Here is a 25291-nt window from a genome sequence, read left to right as displayed (position 1 = left end):
ATCTGACACAACCCACAATTGCAGCATATAATATTGGAAGTTAAGAAACAGCCCCCCAAAGGTCACATTCTTCAATAGAAGTAAATCAATGATTGCCTTGGTGTCATTAATCTCCACCTCCAAGTCTCAGCAAAGTCAGCTTTCATTCCCACGGGAAGAAGAACCACTTAGCCTAAACAACTCTCTCTTATCTCCACTCCTCCCCGCTTAGGAATGTGGCAAGCCCAAAACTCTTCCCCCCACAACCAGCAAAGAGAAAGGAAGAAAAGGAATATATAATAAGGCTAAATAAAATGGCTCTACACATATGTCAATTTCAGGCTTGACAGTCACATTTTCCAACCGGCCTCCCTCTGAACTCTGGAGCAACAGAAAAACCCCCCCACCCACCTACCCCATTTCCTCTGAGCTGCTGCCTCTCCTTCCTACTTTGCGGTAACTCAAAACCAAGATCTCCACTGTTGATACTGTCTAGTATTGTTAAGCGGTGGTAGTATGGGAGGGTTTCTCCTAAAATTCACCACCATTTCTACGGTTTTGAGCGTGTTCAGTTCCAGATTGTTCCGGCTGCACCACAAGGCTGGTTGTTCAACCTCCTGTCTGTTTGCAGATTCGTTGTTGTCTCAAATGACACCAAGCATTGTTGTATCACCTACAAACTTCAGTACTTGAACAGAGGGATCTTTTGAGATGCAGTCAACGGTATGAATGTACCGCAACTAAGTTTAGGAGCTGTGTCAGAGAAGGAGCCCACAAGGAGCCTTATTTGTTTATTTTATTTTTATTTGTATTTATTTCATTTGTCAATCGCTTACAAGATAATAGGTATAAGTATAAACATAGTTATGAATACATGAGATGGGAACATATAAGAAAAAAAAAACACAATAGGACGGGGACTGTAGGCACGTTGGTGCGCTTATGCACGCCCCCTACAGACCTCTTAGGAAAGGGGTGAGGTCAATAGTAGACAGTCTAAGGTTAAAGTTTTGGGGGTTTGGGGAAGAAACCACAGAGTCAGGTAGAGGATTCCAGACATTGACCCCTCTGCTGCTGAAGTCGTATTTCCTGCAATCAAGTTTGGTTGAGATTGTATGTATTGTATGCTCTTCTGCTGTTATGGTTGAAGCTGAAGTATTCATTGACTGGTAGGACATTGCAATGTATGATTTTATATGCTATACTTAGATTGGATCAAAGGCGGTGTAGTTCTAGATTATCTAGGTCTAGAATTTCAAGTCTGGTGGCATAAAGTATTCTGCAACGAGTAGAGGAGTGGAGAACTCTTCTTGTGAAATATTTCTGGACTTTCTCAATTGTGTTAATATCAGATACGTAATGCGGGTTTCAGACTGATGAGCTGTATTCGAGTATTGGTCTAGCAAATGTTTTGTATGCTCTAGTTAGTAGTGTGATATTACCAGAGAAAAAGGTACGTAAGATTAAGTTAACAACTCTTAATGCCTTTTTGGCTATGTAGTTACAGTGGGCTCCAGCACTTAAGTCACTAGAGATGAGTACTCCAAAGTCCTTGACAGAGTTAGTGAGAGACTCACGGAAACATCTGGAGCGGCACGATGTGCTCGGACGCTGTGGCGAGTGAGTGGGCTGTGATGAAGCAGCAAAGCTGATTCAACCGGGGCCCAGTGGAATATTTCTGGCTGGCTGGGTGGGTGGGAAGTGACAAGCAGAGGTTTTATTTTTTTTTCCCCTCAAGACCCAGCGGGGAGGGAGGCGAAACGATTGTCAACGCAAGTCACAAAGACGCACCGCATCTTCCAAGTCACCAGGACGAAGGGGCTGGGGTGGAAAGAACGGCATTAATTGAAGAATAGAACATATATTTATTCAAAGAAAAAAGAAAAGGAGGGTGGGAAGCCAGCAGGAGGGAGAAACGAGGAGAAGAAACGAGGGGAAGGGGGAAGGCGTGGAAATTTCATGGATTGAAAACAATCCGAACATGAAGGCTGAGAAGCTCTACTAAACTTAAGGAAGGAAAGGAAAGGAAAGGAAAGGAAAGGAAAGGAAAGGAAAGGAAAGGAAAGGAAAGGAAAGGGAAGGAAGGGAAGGGAAGGGAAGGGAAGGGAAGGGAAGGAAGGAAAGGAAAGGAAAGGAAAGGAAAGAGAGAGGAGAGGGAGGGGAGGGGAGGGGGAGGGAGGGAGAGGAGAGGAGAGGAGAGGAGAGGAAAGGAAAGGAAAGGAAAGGGAAGGGAAGGGAAGGGAAGGGAAGGGAAGGAAGGAAAGGAAAGGAAAGGAAAGAGAGAGGAGAGGAGAGGAGAGGGGAGGGGAGGGGAGGGGAGAGGAGAGGAAAGGAAAGGAAAGGAAAGGAAAGGAAAGGAAAGGAAAGGAAAGGAAAGGAAGAAGGAAAGGAAAAGAAGGGGAGGGAAGGAAGAAGGAAAGGAAAGGAAAGGAAAGGAAAGGAAAGGAAAGGAAAGGAAAAGAAAGGAAGGAAAGGAGAGGAGAGAGGAGAGGAGAGGAGAGGAGAGGAAAGGAAAGGAAAGGGAAGGGAAGGAAAGGAAAGGAAAGGAAAGGAAAGGAAAGGAAAGGAAAGGAAAAGAAAGGAAAAGAAAGGAAGGAAAGGAAAGGAGAGGAGAGAGGAGAGGAGAGGAGAGGAGAGGAAAGGAAAGGAAAGGAAGGGAAGGAAGGAAAGGAAAGGAAAGGAAAGGAAAGGAAAGGAAAGGAAAGGAAAGGAAGGAAAGGAAAGGAAAGGAAAGGAACAGCTCCAGATTTGGCGGATTATACACACGGAGGAACGAGTGAGTATTGCTTTGGGGGGAGAGAGAAAGGCCCTTTTCCCAACCAAGCAAACATTTTGAGACGCAACGTCCTGCCATATAAAAAGTGGCTGTTTATTGCAACAGGTGATAATAAATATAAAGTGCAGGAGACATTCTGAAATCCATGTCCTTCAAGGACTCCAGCTTCAACCATAACAGCACAAGAGCACACAATAGATACAAACTCAAGGTTAATCGCACCGAACTTGATTGCAGGAAATACGACCTCAGCAATAACAGAGGGGTCAGTGGTTGGTACTTCCATCTTAGGAAGCTTCTAAGCTGGAGCTCAGAAGGATGTAGAGGATAGTAAATCCACTTCCAATAATGGTTGAAAAAGAAGAACTTCAAGAACAGTTTCCACTCTATTTTTTGATGTTCCGTGTTCTACGTCAGGGCTGCCCAACCTTGGCCACTTTAAAACTTGTGGATTATACTGGGATTTGAAGTCCACAAGCCTTAAAGTGGCCAAGGTTGAACACACCTGCTTTAATCCCAATTAAAGGGGTTAATTGGATGAGGAATTCTGGGAGTTGAAGTCCACAAGTCTTAAAGTTGCCCTAAGTTGGACACCCTGTTTTAAGTCATTCTTCAAAAGGGGCAGGATTTGAATCACAAAACTGCACCCACCGTCTTACACACACACACACACACACACACACACACACACACACACACACCATGCAGACATCCCCTGGCTCTGAAACCGACTGATCCTGCCAGACCGAAATTGTCTTCTCAAATGTCAGGGCAGGAGGGAAATGAGGAGCATCACTCTTGCCCGGGGCGGGCGGTGGGGGGGGGGAAATTAGACCGGTCTTTGCACCCAGGGCCAAACCTGCAGCCCTCTGGGACTGTCTGCCTTGCCCTCCCTCCACCCTCTCCCCTGAAGCTTCCCTTCCACAGGAAGCCTTGGCGTCAGTCAGTGGGAAGGGAGAGGCTTACTGGCGGGATGGAACAGCTTCCTCGCCTCCCTGTGAGGCACCCCAAGCCAGGAACCCAACACACACACACACACACACACACACACACACACCATGCCATGGGAGAAGATTTTCCTCGGGGGACCGAGCTGGGCCCCCAAACTCTTCTGGAGCAGAAGTCCCCTCCAGCGTGGTCAGAAAAGTCAAGATGGCGGACATTGCACTGCAACCAAAGCCCCGCTTGAGTTTCATAGACTCTGCGCAGCTCGCCAGCAAAGTGTAAGGAAAATGTCAGAAGGGAACACGGGCAAGGTTACTAAGTGTGGTAAGAAAGTTGAAGGGGAGTCTTTGTCCTATGGGCAAAGGCGTCAGCAAGAACACAGAACATAGATTAGCAGAGTTGGAAGAGACCTTGGAGGTCTTCTAGTCTAACCCCCTGCCCATAGCAGGAGATCTTACCCTGTTCCAGGCAAATGACTGTCCGGTCTCTTCTTGGGAACCACCAGTGATGGCAGACACCCAACTTCTGAAGACCATTCTTGGAACACCCACGTCTGCTGGCAAGCCGTTCCATAGATTAATTGTTCCCATGGTTAAGACATTTCTCCCTAGTTCTAGGTTGCTTCTCTCCTTGATAAGTGTCCATCCATGGCTTCTGGTCCTGCCTTGGAGAAGAGATTGACTCCTTCCTCTTCTTTGTGGCAGCCCCTCAAAGATTGGAAGGCTGCTGTCATGTCACCCCTCATCCTTCCCTTCATCCGACTAGACACACCCAATTCCTGCCATCGTTCATCATACATTTTAGGCCCCGGCTCTCGAATCATCTTGGTTGCTCTTCTCTGTACTCTTTCCAAAGTCTCAACCTCTCTCTCTCTCTTTTTTTTCAGTCTACAAGGAGAAGATGGACGGCCGGAGTCCCCAAACTTGGCAAGTTTAAGACTTGTGGGCTTCAACTCCCAGAATTCCTGAGCTAACATGACTGGAGGAGAAATTCCGGGAGTTGGAAGTCCACAAGTCTTAAGGCTGTCAAGTTTGAAGACCCCTGGAATAGATAGATAAAGAGAGGTAGAATAGACAGATAGATAGAAAGAGGTAGAATAGGGAGGGAAGGAGAGATAGAATAGATAGATAAATAGAATAGATAGATAGATAGATAATCTATTCTAGAATAGATAAAGAGAGGTAGGATAGAGAGAAAGAGAAAGATAGAATAGACAGATAGATAGAATAGACCAAGGGTCCTTAAACTTGGCAACTTTTAAGGCTTGTGGACTTCAACTCCCAGAGTCCCTGAACTAACATGACCGGAGGAGGAATTCTGGGAGTTGAAATCCACAAGTTGCCAGGTTTGGAGACCTCTCATCTACGGTTAACCATCTGGGAGAACTTCCTGATTTGTAGGTGCTCTCAGGCAGTAGAGCAATCAGTTGGATTTTCCTTTGCCCAGAAGTCTTTAAAGTCAATGCTCTTAAAGGAAGAGTCCCCAAACTTTTCAAGAGCCCCTCAAGAAGTTTCAGGTGGTTCGTAGACCCCTCTGATTATATGAAAATAATGCCATAAATGCTACTTTAATTATAACCCTACTATGAACGATGATGGAGAGCCCCATTGGCTACTTTGGGAAAAGTTCTGGAGTCTCCTGGACTGAGCAAGATGACCCATTGATGGTACCTTGCAATGCTGTGATTCTATGAGTCCCAGCCCTCAGGCTGATGGGCTCCATCACACAAGGGGTTAACCTGCTTCCGGTTGCTTCACCTGAGCTCTATATAAGAAGCCCGAGGAGGCCTTCTGGAGCAGGCTTGTTTGTTCTCTCCTCCTGGAGTTGATTAGTTGTTAAGGCAAGAACCAGCATTCGGAAGGTTGGTTCTTCAGCCATGGGTCTCTGCAATGCCTTTGGGGTCCTGGTTGTAGGCTGCCTTTGGCTTCTTTCAGGTAAGGCCCGGGCAGGAATCCCTAGTTCCATCCAGAAGTTGTCAGAGGTTGGGTTCACACACACGTGTTTCTCTCTAGCTTTGACTTAGCACCAGCTCTAATTCTAGGCCTCACAGTTCAGAAGCCACGATTTGGGTGGGCAGAGGCCTCGCCCTGGAGGCTCTGAAGGCCATCTGGGACTTCCCAACACCCCTCCCTCTTGACAATATTTTCCATTCTGGTCTCCCTCCTCCTTCACTCTGACCTTTGAGTTGCTACTATGCCATGCAAAGACCAAATTTTCATTGGGCTTTTCACCAGGAGGTTATGAGTCCCCTGCCTTGAAGAGGGAGTTAGACTAGAAGACCTCTTAGGTCCCCTCCAGCCCCAGGCTTCTATGTTCTGTGTCTGGGGTGTCCAACCCTGGCTACTTTAAGAGCTGTGGACTTCAACCCTCAGTATTTGTCCACAAGTCTTAAAAGGGGCCAAAGTGGGACATTCCAAGTTCTACGTTTTTCCGGAAATGTTGTGTTGTTTTGTTGTTTTGCTTTATGGTTTGGTGTGATATCTGAACCAGGCCACGGTGGCCTGTTCAATAGGGCTTCGTTAAAGCAAACCACTGTTTAGTGGAGCATGATACCTAATCATTGTTTCTGCTCAGAAGGTTAGAGCATCTCCAGCTGAGCAAACATGGCTGACCCTGTGTTGTGTTGTGGTGCAGACAACAAACCAGGATTGTTGTGCTCATTTGATTCCATTTCCCTCTTGGATTGGGGAGGGTGTGTGTGTGTGGTTTTTCATAGGTGGGGGGTTTTGGGTCATCTATGGTGTCTTTTCTTTTTCTTTCCTTCCTTCCTTCCTTCCTTCCTTCCTTCCTTCCTTCCTTCCTTCCTTCCTTCCTTCCTTTCTTTCTCTCTCTCTCTCTTTCTTTCTTTCTCCCTTTCTCTCTCTATTTCTCTTTTTTCTCTTCCTCTCTTTCTCTCTTCTCCCTCTTTTCCCTTTTTCTATGTCTCTTTTTTCCTTCTTTCTCTCTCTTTCTCTCTTTTCTCCCTTTCTCTCTCTCTTTTTTCTTTCTCTTCTCTCTTTCTCTCTTCTTTCTCTCTCTTTCTTTCTCCCTCTTTCTTTCTCCCTCTTTCTTTCTTTCTTTCTTTCTTTCTTTCTTTCTTTCTTTCTTTCTTTCTTTCTTTCTTTCTTTCTTTCTTTCTTGTTGTTTACCGTACATTTCCTTATTTTTAATATTTTGACTTGTGAACATCCCGAAGTTCCAGAGGCAGGCAGCCCATAAATATAAATAAATATGAAATAAGAAGAAATCTGAGTCATGGATGTTACCGTGCCTGGAGATGCAATCTGATTTAGGAAGGTCTAGAATTACAAAATCTCTTATCTCTTTATCCCCGGACACTTAATCTTCACGATAGCCCTGATAAAAATGATCCAGCTTAGCGTTTAGCAGAGGAAGGAAGGCTTTCTGAAGTGGCATTTCAAGTAGAGTGTGCCAAACTCCAGAAGGTAGGCATGGTAACCTCCTTAAGATGGAACAAGTATCTAAGGTTTATTACCATAGAAAAAAAGAGAATTGAGCCAACCTCCTTTTGAAATCCCTGGTGAAAAGCTGCCCTCTTGTGGCCGGAGCTGGTGTTACCTTGACAAAAGCAAGGCGGATTGTTCTTAATTTACAACCTTAGTTTAGGGCAGTGGTCGCCCACCAGCGGGCCAGGGATCACCGGTGGTCCGTAAGAAAATTTGGGTGATCCACAGAGCAATGTCACCCCCAAAGCAATTAACCAAGGCTGCATGGGAACCCAAGGCTGCGCCGCCCACGTGGCCCATGGGAACACAAGGCTTGCATCGCTTGCATTGCGAACAACATGAGGTAGTGAGGGGAGGGGGGAAAGGGGGGAGGGGGGAGAACTTGCCCTACTCGCCCCACGCGCCTGGCCTGGCCACCGGGCTGCTTCTTTCCGCTTCTTCCTTCTTCTGCTTTTGGCTGCACCCAAGGAAAGCAGCCAAAGTCTTTCTTTCTCTTCCCCAAACTCCACCAGAAATGAGTCTTTGGGACCCTGCAAGGCCTCTTGCTCCAAGAGGCTGTGACAAGTCTCACAAAGGCTCATATCTGACTGAGTTTGGGAGAGAGAAAGAAAGACTTCTGCGGCTTCTGCTGCTTTCCTTGCATGAAGCCAAAAGTCTCTCTCTTTCTCCCCCTGGCCACTCTACAATTATTCTCATTCTCATTCTCATTCTCATTCTCATTCTCATTCTCCTCTACCCTACCCTACCCTACGCTACTCTGGTCTATAATTATTCCTATTCTACTCTACTCTACTCTACTCTACTCTACTCTACTTCTTGACCACTTGAAGATGTGTGGAGCAAAGCTGGCTGAGGGGATTCTGGGAGTTGAAGTCCACACATCTTCCAGCAGCCAAGGTCCAGAAACACTGTTATAGCAGGTTGGTCTGTTGGTCCGAGCTGGTGATGGGTTTTTCCTTCCCTGGATGAGTTCAGACAGAAGCAGGAAAAGCGTTGTTGGATTCCTGTGCTTGGCAGGCAGGTAGACAGGATGGCTGACATTTTCCCCTTCTTCCCTTGGTTCAGTCCAGCCCGGGCACGGCCGTGGGGACACCTTCCAAGTAGCTCCCACTCCGGATTATGAACTGGAGGAGGAGGAGGAGGCACCTCATGATGACATACTTGACATCAACCAAGGTAGAACTTATGGTCTTTTCAAAAATATGCATTCATCAGTCAACTGAGCACCTAATTAGCTGCCTTGTGTCTAAGGATATTGTAGTAGGGCTGTAGTATTCTTCTTCTCATCTTTTTTACTACCTTCTCCTATTGATATCTTATATCACTTTGTTGTTTGTATGTACACAAAGAACTTCTGCACCAAAAACAAATTCTTTGTGTCAAATTACAATGGCCAATGTTCTGTTCTGTTCTATATTCTATTCTGTTCTGTTCTATTCTCTATTCTATTATTTTCTATTCTATATTTTCTTTTCTATTCTATATAATTCTATATTCTATTCTATTTTCTATTTTTAATTTTTCTCTATTTATTCTTTTCTATTCTTTTCCATTCTATATTTTCTATTCTATTCTATATTCTATTCTATTTTCTATTTTTCTCCATTCCATTCCATTCCCTATTCCATTCTAATTATACTGTTGTAAAACTTGCTTTGTACATTGTATTCGTTCAGTACAGTGATATTTCTACAATGTTGATTCAAAATGATTAGCACTTGAATGTTTAATTAGTCGAAGCCATTGAATATTCAATAAAAGAAGTAAGTACTGTCAATCCTAATTACACTTTAAAATATTAACCTTAATAAGGATCGAATCACTCAAATATCTTTATTACAGTACTTGCAAAGCAATAGAGAGAATAATAGTAATGATACCAATAAAAGAGGGAAGTAAAGAAGATGATAAAATGGATGAATATAATATTACAGCCACCCTGGGTTGGCTAATATCCATCCCAGATTAAGCAGCACAGTGAGAATGTTATTAGGAAAGAAAGAAAACTGAAGACAATAAAAAGCATCTCCAATTAATATTTTTGTGCAATTGGTGAATACCTTTGGCGATCTGATACGAGTAACCATCATATTATTTGACATCTTCATCTGGAGTTGAGCGGAGCAATTTAAAAAAATGTGGGAAGTTGTAGGAAATTGTTTGCTATACAATAAATGCTTCCCAGATCCACTGCTAATATTAAGATCACCACTTTATATTAAGGAGAAACTTCCTAACAGTGAGGACAATTAACCAGTGGAACCGCTTGCCACCAGAAATCGTGGGTGCTCCATCACTGGAGGTTTTTAAGAAGAGACTGGACGGCCACTTGTCTTAAATGGCATAGCTCTCCTGCTTGAGCTGAGGGCTGGACTAGAAGACCTCCAAGGACCCTTCCAGCTTCTATTCTATTCTATTCTATTCCATTCCATTCCATTCCATTCCATTCCATTCCATTCCATTCCATTCCATTCCTTCTAATTCTATTCTATTCTATTCTATTCTATTCTATTCTATTCTATTCTATTCCTTTATTCCTTATTCTACTCTACTCTACTCTACTCTACTCTACTCTACTCTACTCTACTCTATTCTATTCCTTTTTCTGTTCTTTATTCCTTTTTCTATTCTTTATTCCTTTTTCTATTCTATTCTATTCTATTCTATTCTATTCTATTCTATTCTATTCTATTCTATTCTATTCATTCTACTCTACTCTACTCTACTCTATTCCTTTATTCCTTTTTCTATTCTTTGTTCTTTATCCTATCCTATCCTATCCCATCCCATCCCATCCCATCCCATTCTATTCCTTTATTCCTTATTCTACTCTATTCTATTCATTCTACTCTTTTCTATTCCTTTATTCCTTTTTCTATTCTTTATTCCCTATTCTATTTCTATTTCTATTCTATTCTATTCTATTCTATTCTATTCTATTCTATTCTATTCTATTCTATTCTATTCTATTCCATTCCATTCCATTCCATTCCTTTCCTTTCTTTAATCCCTTTTCCTTATTATATTCCTTCTTCCTTCTTCTATTCTACTTTACTCTGCTCTACTCTATTCTACTCTATTCTATTCCTTTATTCCTTTTTCTATTCTTTATTCTTTATTCTTTATTCCTTATTCCTCATTCTATTCTATCCTATCCTATTCCTTGGAAAAGAAAAGGTAAACTAAGCATCTGTGATGAGGATCAGAGCACTAACAGATTTTTAAAAAAGAAAAGAAACAGGAGATTCAAACTTGCCTAACCCTAATCCTAACCGTAACCCTTTTGTGCATGGGTTAATTACAATATTTATACCTTTTTAAGCCCCGTTAGGAGCCAAGCTATGAGTAATTGTGTTTCTCGAGTTTCAGGCTTGGTCCTGTTTGTCTTTAATGCCATTCCCACGTTCTGTTCCCAGGGCTGATTCCATTAGAGGCACCTGAGCACAGCTTCCTGCTTGAAGGCGATATCATCAAGGTGGTAAGTCAAGATGCTACTTGGGGTGGGCATGTATAAAAGCGAGAAAATATAGGACTAAAATACACACGTGGCTGGAAAAGATGACAAAGCAGCCCAGAGATTTAAAGCCAGAAATATTTCTCTTAGGCATAATACCAGAAAGCTCTGATAAAGGGACTATCTACTTAATGCCTTCCCAGCGGCGAGAATTGTATTTGTACAATACTGGAAAAAGGAGAATATCCTACCAGATGAAAATACAATTTGGAAAATACTGGATTGTGCAGAGATGGGTAGACTGACAATACAAGTAAAAGAGATACAGAGTACTATTCAACGTGGAACCGGTTTTATCAATGTTTAGGGATAAGAGTTAGAAATTAGATGAAGAAAGATCGTGGTTATCTGCAAGTAAAATATGAACGTTGTACATAATTATAAGTATGCCAGCCTAATGAATAGGATCATAAATAAGCTAATATAATTATAAATATGGTTGTAATTATTATGTGTGTTATCATTATTGCTATCAGTATATCTGTTGTTGTTTTTTCCCTTCTTTTGTAAAATGAAATGCCTGGACAAGATACTGTCTTCAAAATACTTATATATATATAAATAAAAAAAAAACTTGACTTAAAAGAAAATAAAAGATGCTAAAGAGAAGGGGATCTCTAGCAGCTGAGCAAGTTATAAACAGAGTCTGGACAACCATTTGTCCAGAATGATGTAGTAGGGTCTCTTGTTTGAGTAGGGGGCTGGACTAGAAGGCCTCTAAGGTCTCCTTCTAACTCTGTTTCCTTGTTAACGTTGCTATTAAGGGGGTCCTGAAAAGCCTCCGATGAAGGCTTTAAAAATAGATGGTGCCTTTGAACTTACAAAGTGGCAAAATGGATTGTTTATTAAATGCATGGAGGAATAACTGCAGTTCTCCCAAATGCCAAGACAAGCCTGTCCGTGAAAGCAGGGCTGCCATTTTCTTTCTAGAGCCCCTTCAGGCGGTTCTCCTCTGCCAATCCGAGGTGGCCGAAGAGGAAAGGAATTGTCCGAATTCCCTACATCATCTCCTATAAATACAGTAAGGACCAAACTCCGGAAAAACTTCCCTCCCTCCCTTCTTCCCTGCCTCCCTTTTTTCCTTCCTTCCTTCCTTCCTTCCTTCCTTCCTTCCTTCCTTCCTTCCTTCCTTCCTTCCTTCCTTCCTTCCTTCCTTCCTTCCTTCTTTCCTCTGTCCCTTCCTTCCTTCTTTCCTTCTTCCCTGCCTTCCTCTGTCCCTTCCTTCATTCTTCCTGCCTCCTTCCTTCCTTCCTTCCTTCCTTCCTTCCTTCCTCTGCCTTTCTTCCTTCCTTTTTCCTTCTTCCTGCCTTCCTGTCCCTTCCTTCATTCTTCCTGCCTCCCTTCCTTCCTTCCTTCCTTCCTTCCTTCCTTCCTCTGTCCCTTTCTTCCTTCCTTCTTCCTTCCCTGCCTTCTCTGTCCTTTCATTCTTCCCTGCCTCCTTCCTTCCTTCCTTCCTTCCTTCCTTCCTTCCTCTGTCCTTTCTTCCTTCCTTCTTTCCTTCTTTCTCTGTCCCTTCCTTCATTCTTTGCCTCCCTTCCTTCCTCCCTCCTTCCTTCCTTCCTCTGTCCCTTCCTTCCTTCCTTCTTTCATTCTTCCCTGCCTTCATTTTTTCTTCCTCCCTCCCTCCCTTCCTCTGTCCCTCCCTCCCTCCCTTCCTTCCTTCTCTGCCTTCCTTTTTCCTTCCTTCCTTTTTCCTTCCTTCCTTCCCTCCCATCTCCCTCCCTCCCTCTGTCCCTTCCTTCCTTCCTTCCTTCCCTCCCTCCTCCTTCCTTCCTTCCTTCTTCCCTGACTTCCTTTTTCTTCTTTTTCCTCCCTCCCTCCCTCCCCCTTCCTCTCTGTTCCTTTCTTCCTTCGTTCTTCCCTGACTTCCTTTTTCTTCCTTCCTTCTTTTTTTCTCCCTCCCCCCACCTCCTTAATTTCTTCTTCACCCCCTCCTATGAACTGGGAAGGCTGCTCTCCATTTTTAAAACATGGTCTTCCTGCCCTATTTCCTCCTGGAAGATTTCCAAGGCCAACCCCCACCCCCCAAACCCCCCACCACCACCAATTTGTCCCCGAATTGTCCACTCCAGACAGGCAGAGTGTGAAGATCATCCAGGAAGCATTTGAAGACTTTGCAAAATCCACTTGCATCCAGTTTGTCCCTTACTCCTACCAGAGGGACTTCATCTCCATCGTCCCGCTGTCGGGGTGAGTAATAACAACCCCGGGACGCGTCTCAGGGAAGCTCATGGGATCGCAGCTCTTCGCAGCTCTTGCGCCTTCGGCCACAGCTGTGGACTTCTGCCGCACGGACTGGTCACGCCAAAGGAGGCTTTTGCAGAGGGTCTGCCTGAGCTGAAATCCAGTTCTGGGCTGGCTGGGGCTGATGGCAGTTGGAGTCCGACATCACTTGGAGTCCCCCGAGTTGGAGAAAGTTGCTGCGGATAATTTCTCTCTGTGGGTCTCTCTGTGGGTCTGTCTGTCTCTCTGTCTCTCTCTCTTTCTCTCTCTCTCTGTGTCTGTCTCTGTCTCTCTCTCTCTCTCTCTCTGACTCACTCTTTCTCTCTCTCTGTCTCTCTATCTCTGTGTCTCTCTCTTTCTCTCTGTCTCTCTCTCTCTCTCTGTGTCTCTCTCTCTCTCTGACTCTGTATCTCTCTCTTTCTGTCTGTCTCTCTCTCTCTCTGTGTCTGTCTGTCTGTCTCTGTGTGTCTCTGTCTCTCTCTCTCTCTCTGTATGTGTGTGTCTCTGTATCTCTCTCTTTCTGTGTGTGTGTGTGTGTCTGTCTGTCTCTCTGCATGTCTCTCTCTCTCTCTCTCTCTCTTTCTCTGACTGTCTCTCTCTGACTCTCTCTTTCTCTCTCTCTCTGTGTGTCTCTCTCTCTCTCTCTCTCTCTCTCTCTCTCTCTGTGTCTCTGTCTCTCTCTCTCTCTTTCTTTGTCTCTGTCTCTCTCTGTGTGTGTCTCTCTGTCTCTGTCTCTCTCTCTTTCTCTCTGTCTCTGTCTCTCTTAACATTTGTTAAGTGAGTTTTACCCCATTTCTAGTCCTTTCTGGCCACAGTGAATCGCATCCCTGGTTAAGCTAAGGACACGATTGTTAAGTGAACCCAGCTTCCCCATGGATTTTGCTTGTCAGAAGGTCACATAAGGGGATCGCATGATCCCTGGACACTGCAACCGTCCTAAATCTGAGTCAGGGGATGCTGCAATAGTCGTACGTGTGAAAAATGGTTACATGTTTTTTTTTAAAAAAAAACCAGTTGTTGACTTCTTCTTCTGATTTGGAGGCGTGTGTGTATATGTGTCCGTGTGTTTTAAAGGTTGCACCTTGCTTTAGCTGTGAGACAGTTTAATGGCCTGTTTGCCGTAAGTCTACTCTAAGTCTGGTATGGCAAACGGCCGAGTCATGTTTATTTAAAGGGGAGCCTGGGCCAAATTGGCCCAGCTAATCCGCTCCAATGCAACCTCTGGATTCTCCTCTTTCCAGCTGCTTCTCCAGCGCGGGACGCATCGGAGGCCTGCAAGTGGTGTCGCTGGCTCCAGACTGCCTGAAGAGAGGCCGAGGGGTGGTTTTACATGAGTTGATGCATGTCCTGGGCTTCTGGCACGAGCACTCCAGGGCCGACCGAGACAAGTACATCAGCATTTCCTGGAATGAAATCTTGACTGGTAAGAGATGTGGCCGTTCCCAGAACCACTTCAGACGAGAGGAAACGGCCTTGGCCTGGCTTGCAAAACCATCTCCCAATCAAGTATCAGAAGAGGCTGGACCGTCACTTGTCTGAAACGGTATGGGTTCTCCTGCTTGAGCAGGGGCTGGACTAGAAGACCTCAGGGGTCCCTTCCAGCTTCTATATTCTATTCTATTCCATTCCATTCCAATCTAATTATACCATTGTAAAACTTGCTTTGTTTGTACATTCTCTTCTCTTTCCTTCTCTGTTCTGTTCTGTTCTGTAATTCTGTTCTATTTTCTACATTCTATCCTATCCTATCCTATCCTATCCTATCCTATCCTATCCTATCCTATCCTAATCCACTATTACTCTTCTCTTCTCTTCTCTTCTCTTCTCTTCTCTTCTCTTCTCTTCTCTTCTCTTCTCTTCTCTTCTCTTCTCTTCCATATTTCTATTCTATTCTATTCTTTCTCTTCTCTTTCTTTCTCTATTCTGTTGTGTTCTGTAATTCTACCCTATTCTCTACATTCTATATTCTATTCTATTCCCCATCCCCATCCTATTTTTTATTCCTACCCCATCTCCATCCCAATTCCCATCCCAGCTCCTATTTTCTGTTTCTATTCTATTCTATTCTATTCTATTCTATTCTATTCTATTCTATTCTATTCTATTCTATTCTATTCTATTAGCTTCTATTCTATTCTATTCTATTCTACTCTTCTCTTCTATTCTATTTCTATTATTTCTTTTTCTATTCTGTTGGGATAGATTTAACAGAATAACAGAGCTGCAAGGGACCTTGGAGGTCTTCTAGTCCAGCCCCCTGCTGAAACAGGAAACCTTATAGCATTTCAGACATACAGCTGTCCGATCTGAAGGCAAGTCGTTTCACTGGTTGATTGTTTTCACCATTAGGAAAGCTCTGCTTAGTTCTAGACTGGTTGTCTCTGTAAGAAGCTTCTTGGATGAGAAGCGAAATGTCTTCAAAGACAAACCAGAAAGTCCAGTTGCCTCTTGAAAAAAGCACCTTTGGGGACCCCTCCCCTTAGGGACCTCTTAAATATGAGATGAGGCCCATGGGAGTTTGGTTAGAACTAAAGCTGTAGTTCTGAAACTACCAGTTGTAGTCCAGTGCAATTATACTTTGATGTAGCCATCAGCTATGAGAAGGTAGTCCTAGATGCAGAGGAAAACATATCCATTGTAACCCACCAGATTGTGTTTAAATTTTGCTTAATTTTCACCTTTTTTACTATCTTTGAATCCCGGTTGATAGTTGCCTGCTAAGATGACTCCTAGGTGATTAAAAATGCCTTTGATTTTTTTTTTTGTTCCAGGCTTTGAAATTAACTTCATCAAGAACTGGAACACCAACATGCTAGATGATTATGACTATTCCTCCATTATGCATTATGGGAGGTATGGAAAATTTATTTACTTATTTATTTAGATTTATACGGCCGCCCGCTCACTCTCGGTGACTCTGGGAGGCTTACAAATTTATTTATTTTTTTATGGGTTCCACATCAAACTATACATCACACTGTAACCTGCTGTGAGATGAGGGCATATACCGGTCCAATATCTGTTTTTTAAAAAATATAAAGGATGCTTTGATTCAATGGTTGGATGGCTTAGACATTGGTATTTGAACTTAGATCTTTTTAACATGTATCTTTTATTGGGTTCTACTAATCTAGTTGAAAATGTTAATACATGTTGCTAGTCCATGTATGATATGACAACTAGCTAAATAAATAATTCTCTAAGATACAAGCAATGATCTTCTTTTAGTGTCTTCTCCAAGAGGGGTTGATGACCATTGTTAGGGATATACCCTAGCAAGATCTGCAGGGCAGTCAGGCAGGCAGGCAAAATATGTGAGATAAGTGTTGTGTAGCTTACACTCAGTAAAAGCAGATACACAGTGCCTATTAAATAGTTTTATTCCAGCAAGAGTTAAAGCATAGTCAAAACAGTCCATATATCATTCACTTAGTTCAGTCCGTCCAGGGATTATTCAGTTGCAAATTCCAATGTCGAAAAAGAGAGGTCAGTACACTTACAAATATCAGTCCGGTGATATATCTTCTCGCAGTAGAGATATATGCAGAACTCAGAAACTCCTCTCTTCTGTCAGCAAACTCAGCAGTAGAGAAACACGAAGCTACCAAACCATCAACCATCCAATGCAATCCAGTAATTGCCAGTAATTGCCAGCAAACCGTCAGCGTCTTGTCAGTGTCTCTTGCTCCCTCTTATGGTGGTTTCACACCACACCCAAAATTACATGCTTTGCAGTTAAAGTGACACACACTTAAACTGACAATCATAGCTTATATATATTATCTTACCCAAACTACGTTAGGTGACCTATGTTATACCTAACAACCATCGATATGTATTTGTTTTTCTTTATCTCGCTATCTTCACACTTCCATCTTCAGGGCTGGCTTGAAGGTTCTTCTCACCTTCTAAGGTCTGCTGGGGATTGAGGGACATTCAGAGAGTTGTGTTCAATTTGTGATAAGAGCCTGCAGTGCCCGACTGAGCTTGAATTGCAGCTGGTGATCTTATGCGATGGCCAACCCACCATCCATAACTGGTGGATGTAGCTGGTCTCCAGCCCCAAGATGAGCGAGCTATCCAATTCAATTTCTGCAAATAGTTTATCGCTATCCACTGCACTTTCTAATGAATTCCTTAGAGCAGAGAACAGCAACAAAGATGATAAGGCTAGTAAACTCTAACGATGAACATCTACGGGAAGTAGACCTGTCTACCATGTCTAGTCTAATGAAGTTCTGGAACTAAGAGAAATTTCCTGATAGTCAGAATGATAAACCGGGATAATTTTTGTAACGGTGAGAGCAATTAACCAGTGGAATGTCTTGCCTCCAGAAGTTGCCCCATCACTGGAGTTTTTAAAGAAGAGATTGGACAGCCATTTGTCTGGAATAATAGAAAGTCTCCTGCCTTGGGCGAGGGTTTGGACTAGATGACCTTCAGGTATTCCAGGACCTAATTAAGGAAGGGATTTATCCATTTTAACTCTCTGGAAAGGAGATATATTTTGATCAAGAGATATCCAGAAGAGGAATGTCAAAGAATTTGTCACCAATTTTGCTCAAAGGTAGATTTAGAGGTTCTGTTCTCCGCAGTTTTCTGAGTTTGGCAAATGCTAGTCCCAAAGGCTGCTTATGTAATTATTTCCTTATCTAAAAGTCTCACCAACTTCTTCCCTCTTAGGATGTTTGGGGTAAAAAAAAAAAAAAAAGCTACCATACCACTTTAAAAAGAGGAATTTGCATTTGAAAAGGCTACACTGGGGTTTCAGATAATGTGACATTTAAACAAAGTAGCGTGCACTTAAAAAAATAACTTTGGGACTAATTCATCTTCATTATTAGAGAAATTAGGAGCGATTCATGGAAAGCATTATGGATGCAAATGACTATAACTTTTCCCTTTTTTAAGAGAAAGTAGAGAAGATTGCCATATTATTATGAGCAGGGTTTTTAATGATTTGCACCTTTTTAGCTTAATATAGGTCATGCTGGGAAGAATATTCCACTTGATGGGTACATCCTGTACATGGAGAAGATATCTTTGGTCGTTTGTCTCTCTGAGAGAGAGAGGGAGGAGAGGAAAGGAGGAGAGGGAGAGAGAGGGGGAGATGGGAAAAAACTTTCTCTGCCTAAGAAGTGAATGAACCAGGATTGCTAAGAATGGACTTGGCATAGATGAAGATGGATTAGATGACCCCAAGGTCCCTTCCAACGTATTCTTTGTTACGTTAAGATCACCTGATGTTCTAGAAGGCAATATTCCATGTTAAGCCGAATAGGAGAGTTTAATGTTTCCCAAAGTTGGCAATTTTAAATTGTATGGACTTCAACTCCCAGAATCCCCAAGCCAGTAGTACACCATTCTTGTGGTTAGCTGGGAGCAGGTGCAGATGGCTGAGGAGAGAGAGGACTCAGATGAGGGGCCAGGACCATCAGGGAGTGGACTGTTGCCTTCAGAGATTGTGGAGGCTGGCAGCAGTGATGACAAGTTTCCCGAGGAGCCTGTTCCAAGTCCATGTGCGCGCAGGATTGCTCGTAGGAAAGAGCAGCTACAACAGCACGGGTGACTCGGGAGTAAGGCTGCAAGGTAATGGCCCCTCCTTCAAGAAGATAAAAGCCAGCTGTGAAACGAACATGCTTTGCAGGAAGCAAAAACATTTTGAAACTCAGCCTCGTGGACATTCCAGTATCCTGAGTTTGCATTTGAAAATTCTTGTGTGGCAAATTATTTCTTGTCTGCTATCTTTTGGCAAGTCTCACACAGTTTGGCAAGGCTTGTGCTTATCACTGCTAATTAGTTTGCAGAAGCATTGAAAGTTTTCTTGGGTTTGGTTTGTTGGAGAAGGGCGTGGGTCAGAACAATTCTAGACAAATGGCTGTCTAATCTCTTCCTAAAAGCCTCCAGTGATGGAGCACCCACAACTTCTGAATGCAACCTGTTCCACTGATTAATTGTTCTCACTTGTCAGGAAATTTCTCCTTAGTTCTAGGTTGGATCTCTCTTTAATGATCTTCCCCCTGTTACTTCTTCTCCTGGTTTCATTTGAACTGTTGCAAAAGGGATGTTTGAACTGCATCATCTTCTAACTACTTTTAGGAATGCCTTCAGCATGACTGGCTTACCTACGATCATCCCACTTTCCAGGCCTTCTACATTCCTTGGCCAAAGATGGAACTTGAGTGTTTCTGACATTGCAAAAATCAACAAACTCTACAAATGTTCTCAGGTGGCAGCCCAGCCAGGTAATGCTCAAAACCAATCAAGGTCTTGACCAAGGGTCTTCAAGCTTGGCAAATGTAAGACTTGTGGGCTTCAAGTCCCAGAATTCCTGAGCTAACCTGACTGGAGGAGGAATTCTGGGAGTTGAAGTCCACAAGTGTTAAAGCTGTCAAGTTTGAAGACCCCCTGCTCTTGACAGTAACCAAGAGAGCTAGTGTCAAGTATTGAACCACGTTCCTTCTTTCAAACCTTAAAGCTGGAGAACGTATGCGGAGATCATGAGAGCATGGAAACCAATCAAGGTCATTGTTGCAGGTGCTTGAGAAAGAAATGGGCTGTTCCCATAACAAAAGACTATTTCATAATTGGACAATTGTGATCACCCAAGGGTGGGGAGAATGGGAGGCCGTTGTTTCACAGGGCAAGCATTTGTTCAAAAAAACCAGAGCTGGTTTCGTTTCTTCAGTACCAACATGGTGTATCCAATAAAGTTTTACTTTTGGGAATTCAATTCTCCCAAGAGTGTTTCCTTCTTTTGGGTTCACTAATTGGACAGTTGACAGCTAGCTTTGTACAAAATCTCATGGTCATGTGTACTGCAAGGGAAAAAAAAGGTTGGATTTAGAGAATCTTGGTGCCTGGTTATGTATATGTAGAGGATAAAGGAAGATGAACTGGTCAGGGATAGGTTCAACTTCATAGATTTTACCTTGTGCATTGATTGTTTTAACATTATGGGGATTCACCTATTGCACTAAGCTGTGTTTTCTTGGGCTTTGGTTTAAGGGGTAATGTGGATTCAGCTCTGGTTGATAAACCAGGTTTTATGCTTTGCTCCGTTTATGAACTCAAGCAATTATGGCATTGGTCGGAACCCAGACATATGGCTTATTCAAGTTGTCGTAATAAAGGGAAATTGGATTGGCACATGTGTAGCTACTTAAGGGGTGGAAAATGTCACCCAGGAGCAGATGGTTATCTAATATTTTTTTTGGTATTGTATTTCCAGAAGCGGTGCCTGCGGAAGCCATCAAAGAGAAGGTTATGGATTTCATTCCCATTCAGTCTGAGCCCTGTTCTGCTGAAAACAATTTAGCCAGTGCTGTTGTTAAAAAGACTACAGAGCCCATTTTGTCATCCCAAAAGACTGTTGGTGAAGATCTAAGCACAACAGCAGGTCTGTTGAGGACAACAGAGGTGGCAGAAGAGGGTGTGGTGGTATCTGCCATGACCTCTCACACAAGAGAAGCAAGCAGAGAACTTCAGATGCCTACAAAACACGTGCTGGAAACAACACAAACTACACAGATGAAGACGAAGGCAACAGACAATGTTGTCGAGAAGGCTCCTACACCATGGACTTTCCAGAATCCAATCACTGGATGGCAGTCGAGAAACCAATATCTGAAAGCATCTACACCAACTGAGCAAAGTCCAATGGAAACAAGAGTAAGGGCTGCTTCAGAGATGGAGCAGACATCTTCTTCTCAGGCCAGAGGTTCTGTCCTTTCTTCAGTGGAAAAAATCCATGGAGCTACAGTGACACCTGGTCAAAAAGAAGCTAGTGTGGAAGTTTCTGGGTCAAAAGCCACCGTTCTGGAGCCTACAGGAGAACTGTCTACAGCTGTGGAGTTGGGAAGTAATGAGACAGACATTGGAATGGGTTCTTCAAGTTCTCTTCTATTTGTGGTGGAGAAACACTCCAAGGGACCATCAAAGAAGGCATTCCATCAAGCTGTAACTGCTTCAATGAATGAAACAGGCAGTCCCGCTTACATGCATTCAGGGGAGAATGTCTTGACTAATTTAACCATCTCTAGTATCCTCGGGAATTCAACCACCATCTCCAGTCATGTGGAACTGGGAGAAAAACCTCAAGGCATTGAAGTGGAAGTTCTGGAAAACATTGTCACAATTTCTGGCTCAAGGGGGAGGGAAGTAGACACAGAAAGTTCATACCATGAGAAATCAACCGTGCTTCCTTATAGTCAGTCTCCCAGCGTGAAAAATATACACAGACCTGGAGACGTTCTACTTCCTAGAAAGGAGACGCCAGTTCCTGAAATTCTGGAAGCTCAAACAAAATACATGGGTTGGTTCACTTCTGGAGCACCATCGTTTCTTCAGGGAGCGGCCACTGTCCATCCTGTGGCTTCAGCGTTAAAGGAGAGCGGTTCCTTGGATGGCACTACTTCTAGGATAACAGGATCGTTTTCACTGCTACCATCTCACCTGGCAAGAAATGGTCATGAATGGTGGAAATCCATTACAGGTAAGCCGCCTGGAACTGTTTCCTTGCATGTTACAGAAGGGCGAGTGGAGGTTGAAAACCAAACTGTGGACCATGCAGAGTCACCAAGCCAAATTCCCACTTGGAGGAAAGCAACTTCATTAGAAACCAACACGGCTCTCCAACCTACAGAGCAAAGCTCTAAGACAGTAGCAGGACTAGGGGACAATAAGTCATGGTCCCAAGCAAGCAGTGACAAGCTTCACCATCCCAGTAGGTTCATCACTGTGGAATGGTCTCCATCTGCAGATGTCAAAAGACAAACACTGGGGAAGGCTATAGAAACAGCATCAATGGAGACCTTCAAGAGGTTGACGATGGCTCAAAAGATTGACCTGGGCCAGAGGGAAAGGCCTACAAGAACCAGTTTGGTGAGACAATTTCCCACTGAACCATCTGGGAGCCAAGTGTCCACCCAACGTGAACAAGGGGATGAAGAAACTCCAAGTCGACCTTCTTCTGCTTGGTCAATAATAACGGGAGCCAAACGTCACGAGATTCAAGCCAACGGATCTACTAATAGGCTGAGGGCAATGGTGTCCCCAAAACAATGTGGCAAGAAATTAGCAGGGTCTGTATCTAGAACATTAACTTCACCCATGGGGTACACCCCTGAGAAATTCAGCTCTTTCAGTAGGCCATTAAAATTGGGAATGACTGGCACAAGAAGTCCAAGGCCAGAAATTCATGAATCTGGTCCTACTTCTAGTAGGATATTTCAACTAGGGAGAGAAAGAAATACTTCTCCCAGAAGTTTGGGTGGTTTCACAAAGCCAGGAGGTAGAAATGGAACCAGTAATTCCACAGAACATTTTAAAGAAGAGACTTTATCAGTGAAAATGAATGAGTTCACACAAAAAAGTCCAGCGAAAACGGCTCCAGAGATTACTGTGGGAAGTGGCACGAGGTCTGCTGCACCACTCATGGGTGGTCCTTCCAATGTTTTCACCATCTTGGCTCACGGCAAGCTAACTCTGAACAGAGCTCAAGGCCATTTTTATTTGGGGGACACAGATTCTGTAACGCGTCCCGAAAGCTTGCCTACACAATCTCTAGAACTTGCCACAGGAACAAAACTTTCCTTCCAGCTTAATAAAACTGTCCCTTCTGCAGAAGGAAGATCTACCACGCCAGCCAGTTCAACAGCAGCATTGACTATGGGTGGGATGAGCTTGGCCACAGCTCATGTTCAGGAAGGTACAGCTGGGAGACATAGCCCAGGGCTTCCTTCGTTAGAAATACAACCAACATCTCTAGAAGGAACAGCTCCACCACTGGTCACAGGTTCCTTACAGTCTCCTGAGCCTGTTAACCCTAAAGAGGGATCTGTTGACGGTCATCTTACAACAACAACTTCATCGCTTCCAAGGAACACATCCCCAGTGGCTACTAGAGTTGCATTATCTACTGATTTGTCCAGTACCATCATTCTGGACTCTAGGGAAAACCAGACTATTATGCAATATGATTCAAGACAGATCACAAGGACCCCTTCCAAAGCGAGTGGAGTGATGCCAATGGCAACCAACGGAAGCACTTTGGCTTCCACTGAAACCCATGGGACATCTCCTGCTGGAGTTTCTACCAGGGGGTCGCGTGAGAAACATACAAAACTCCTACAGTTTGAGTCTGAACCACAAACTAGAGTGAAACCGTTAGAGGAAATCACCGGGCCAATATTGGATGGAAAAACATCAACCCGCTTTCTGGAGGAGACATGGAAGGTCTTTACTAAAGAAAATGGTGCCTACAGATCAGAGGAGCCAGCTGCTGCTAAACTCACAAGGATTGGATCCGAAACATCGGGAGAAAGTCATCTTGGCACAACAGGAGCCACCAGTCTAAGTGTGAAATCCTCATCTCGGTTAATTCCCAAGAATTCCGCCAAGGAAACAGAAGAATCCGCAATCTTAAATGAGAAGAAATGGAACGTACGTCACACTAGCGGTCCTTCTAGCCAATCCTATTCTGTTGCTTTAATGCCTCCCCATTCAGATGTTGCAACACCCAAAGTGGTACCTTCTATTTTGGATGTCTATAACCCTCATGAGACAGAGAAGGTGGAAACTGCAGATCATGGGTACCACATGGTCACAAAGTTTTCTAACGGGGCTTTGGTGACTGCTGGAATATCTCTGCCCCAGCTCCAAACTTTTGGTTCAGCTAAAACAGGAAGGAGGTTTTCTATAACGTATGGAGCCAAAGGTCTGGAAGAGGCCACTAAGACTCCCACAAGAGTGAAACATGGCGAACTCTTTCCTCTGGCAACGGAAACATCCAGACAAATCTCTGAGACCCAAGTTGCCACGACCCTAGAAGAGATGACTAGGAGGAAGAAGAACAAAAGGAATCTAGAAGAAAACAAGTCTTTTCTTGCGAGGAACCCTATCCATCTCCACCATATCAACAAGAGATCTCTGCTGGGAATAACAGCAAGTCCACCTCCTTTCATATTGTCTTCACCAGCTCCTGATCCTAAGGTGGTACCCTCAGATATTGGACAAATAAATCCCAGAAGACTGAGCATAAAGAAATTGTTCCCAAAGACGCATCAGTGCAAAATCATTATGGCTTCTTCAGGTGGGACCATACAACGACAGCGGCTTCCTGGATATTTACAAGCACACCTGAGTCCTCCTGCCATGGGTCAGGATGTGGCCCTTTCCATGGACAACATGATGAAATCAGGAGAGCCTGAGAAACTTGTATGGAGGTCCGCTTCCAAATCCAAGTTATGGACTCTTCTTCGAAAGTTGTCTCCTTCTGAGAAAAAGAACGGAAATAAACCAGGACCCAAACAGAGAACAACAGACATTTGGGTATCTTGCTCCTTCGAGGAGAACTTGAGTGGCTGGAAGCAAAGTCAAAATGACAACCTGGACTGGAGGCTTGAAAAGGAGGAAGAGAAGACTATGGTGTCCACGAAAGACAGGAGCAGCTCTGGAAAACCTTTCAGGAGTTTAGATGGTAAGGGAGAACTCCATTCTTTTGCATCCCTGTAGATGTGGAGACAGGGACACAGTGGCTTAGTAGCTAAGACGCTGAGCTTGTCAATCAGAAAGGTCGGCAGTTTGGCGGTTCGAATCCCCAGCACTGCGTCATGGAGTGAGCTCCCGTCACTTGTCCCAGCTTCTGCCAACCGAGCAGTTCGAAAGCATGTAAAAAAATGCAAGTAGAAAAATAGGGACCCCTTTGGCGGGAAGGGAACAGCGTTCTGTGTGCCTTCGGTGTTTAGCCATGCTGGCCACCTGACCATGGAGACGTTATAATGCATTAAATCAAAGAAGGTAAGAGGTAGTGTGGGTGGGAGCAAGGTCCTCTCTCTAGCTTAAAATGTCCTTCCCACCTGATGAAGATAGCACACCCTTGCAAAGGGTTTCTTTTTCCTCACCGAAGTTAATTCAATTTTTTTTGGAAAGGCCCAAGTGCTCAGCGTGTGCTCTTTTTCCATGCGTTCTCTCCACAGGTAGCGCTCAAAGGCGTTGTCGGCAACGACGTAAGATGCAAAGCTCAGGTTGATGATCTGGTTCTCCCTCAGAAGCCCAGCGAGCAATGTTTACAATAGGACGATCCACCTTCTGTGTCACAAATTAATCAAATAAATCTAAAGGATACAGCAACCTTGGATTAGCAGTTTCAGTGACGGTCCGTCTTCCGCATTTCATAGAATCCTATGAAAGGGACCTTGGAGGTCTTCTAGCTGAATCCCCCGTCCTTGGACCATCCTGGACAAATGGTTGTCCAATATATATTTTTTTTCTGAGAACCTCCAGTGGTGGAGCACCTGGAACTCTGCAGACCAGGTGACCCACTGGTTATTTTTACTTATTTATTTTTTCATTTTATTTGTTTGTCAAACATGTACAAGGTAACAAGTATAGGCATGAACGTAAGCA

At 43.8% G+C, this 25291-nt stretch overlaps 1 protein-coding gene across 1 annotated transcript; it reads left to right on the top strand.

The window, feature by feature from the left end:
* Positions 1-1577: 1577 nt before the first annotated feature.
* Positions 1578-24982, top strand: ASTL (astacin like metalloendopeptidase). Its single transcript, XM_087938750.1, has 10 exons — positions 1578-1599; positions 8212-8322; positions 10563-10624; positions 11591-11681; positions 12733-12850; positions 14125-14306; positions 15655-15736; positions 18983-19128; positions 20115-24362; positions 24862-24982. Exons 1-10 carry the CDS (start codon positions 1578-1580, stop codon positions 24912-24914), a joined length of 5115 nt encoding a protein of 1704 aa, XP_087794876.1. The 3' UTR covers positions 24915-24982.
* Positions 24983-25291: the final 309 nt, after the last annotated feature.

This window comes from Pseudonaja textilis, chromosome 9, assembly GCF_049901715.1.
Source record: "Pseudonaja textilis isolate UNSWEBS1 chromosome 9, rPseTex1.2, whole genome shotgun sequence".
In the NCBI taxonomy this organism is placed as follows: Eukaryota; Metazoa; Chordata; class Lepidosauria; order Squamata; family Elapidae; genus Pseudonaja; species Pseudonaja textilis.
Note: the sequence above shows the minus strand (reverse complement) of the source record. Positions and strands in the feature narration are given on the sequence as shown.

Bases quoted from the DNA above. Each gene is read 5' to 3' on its own strand.
- ASTL (XM_087938750.1), top strand. From the start codon at position 1,578: ATGTGCTCGGACGCTGTGGCGA. The intron at 10,625-11,590 runs GTAAGTCAAGAT...TTTTCTTTCTAG, and splicing joins AAGGCGATATCATCAAGGTG to AGCCCCTTCAGGCGGTTCTC. The intron at 12,851-14,124 runs GTGAGTAATAAC...TCCTCTTTCCAG, and splicing joins TCCATCGTCCCGCTGTCGGG to CTGCTTCTCCAGCGCGGGAC.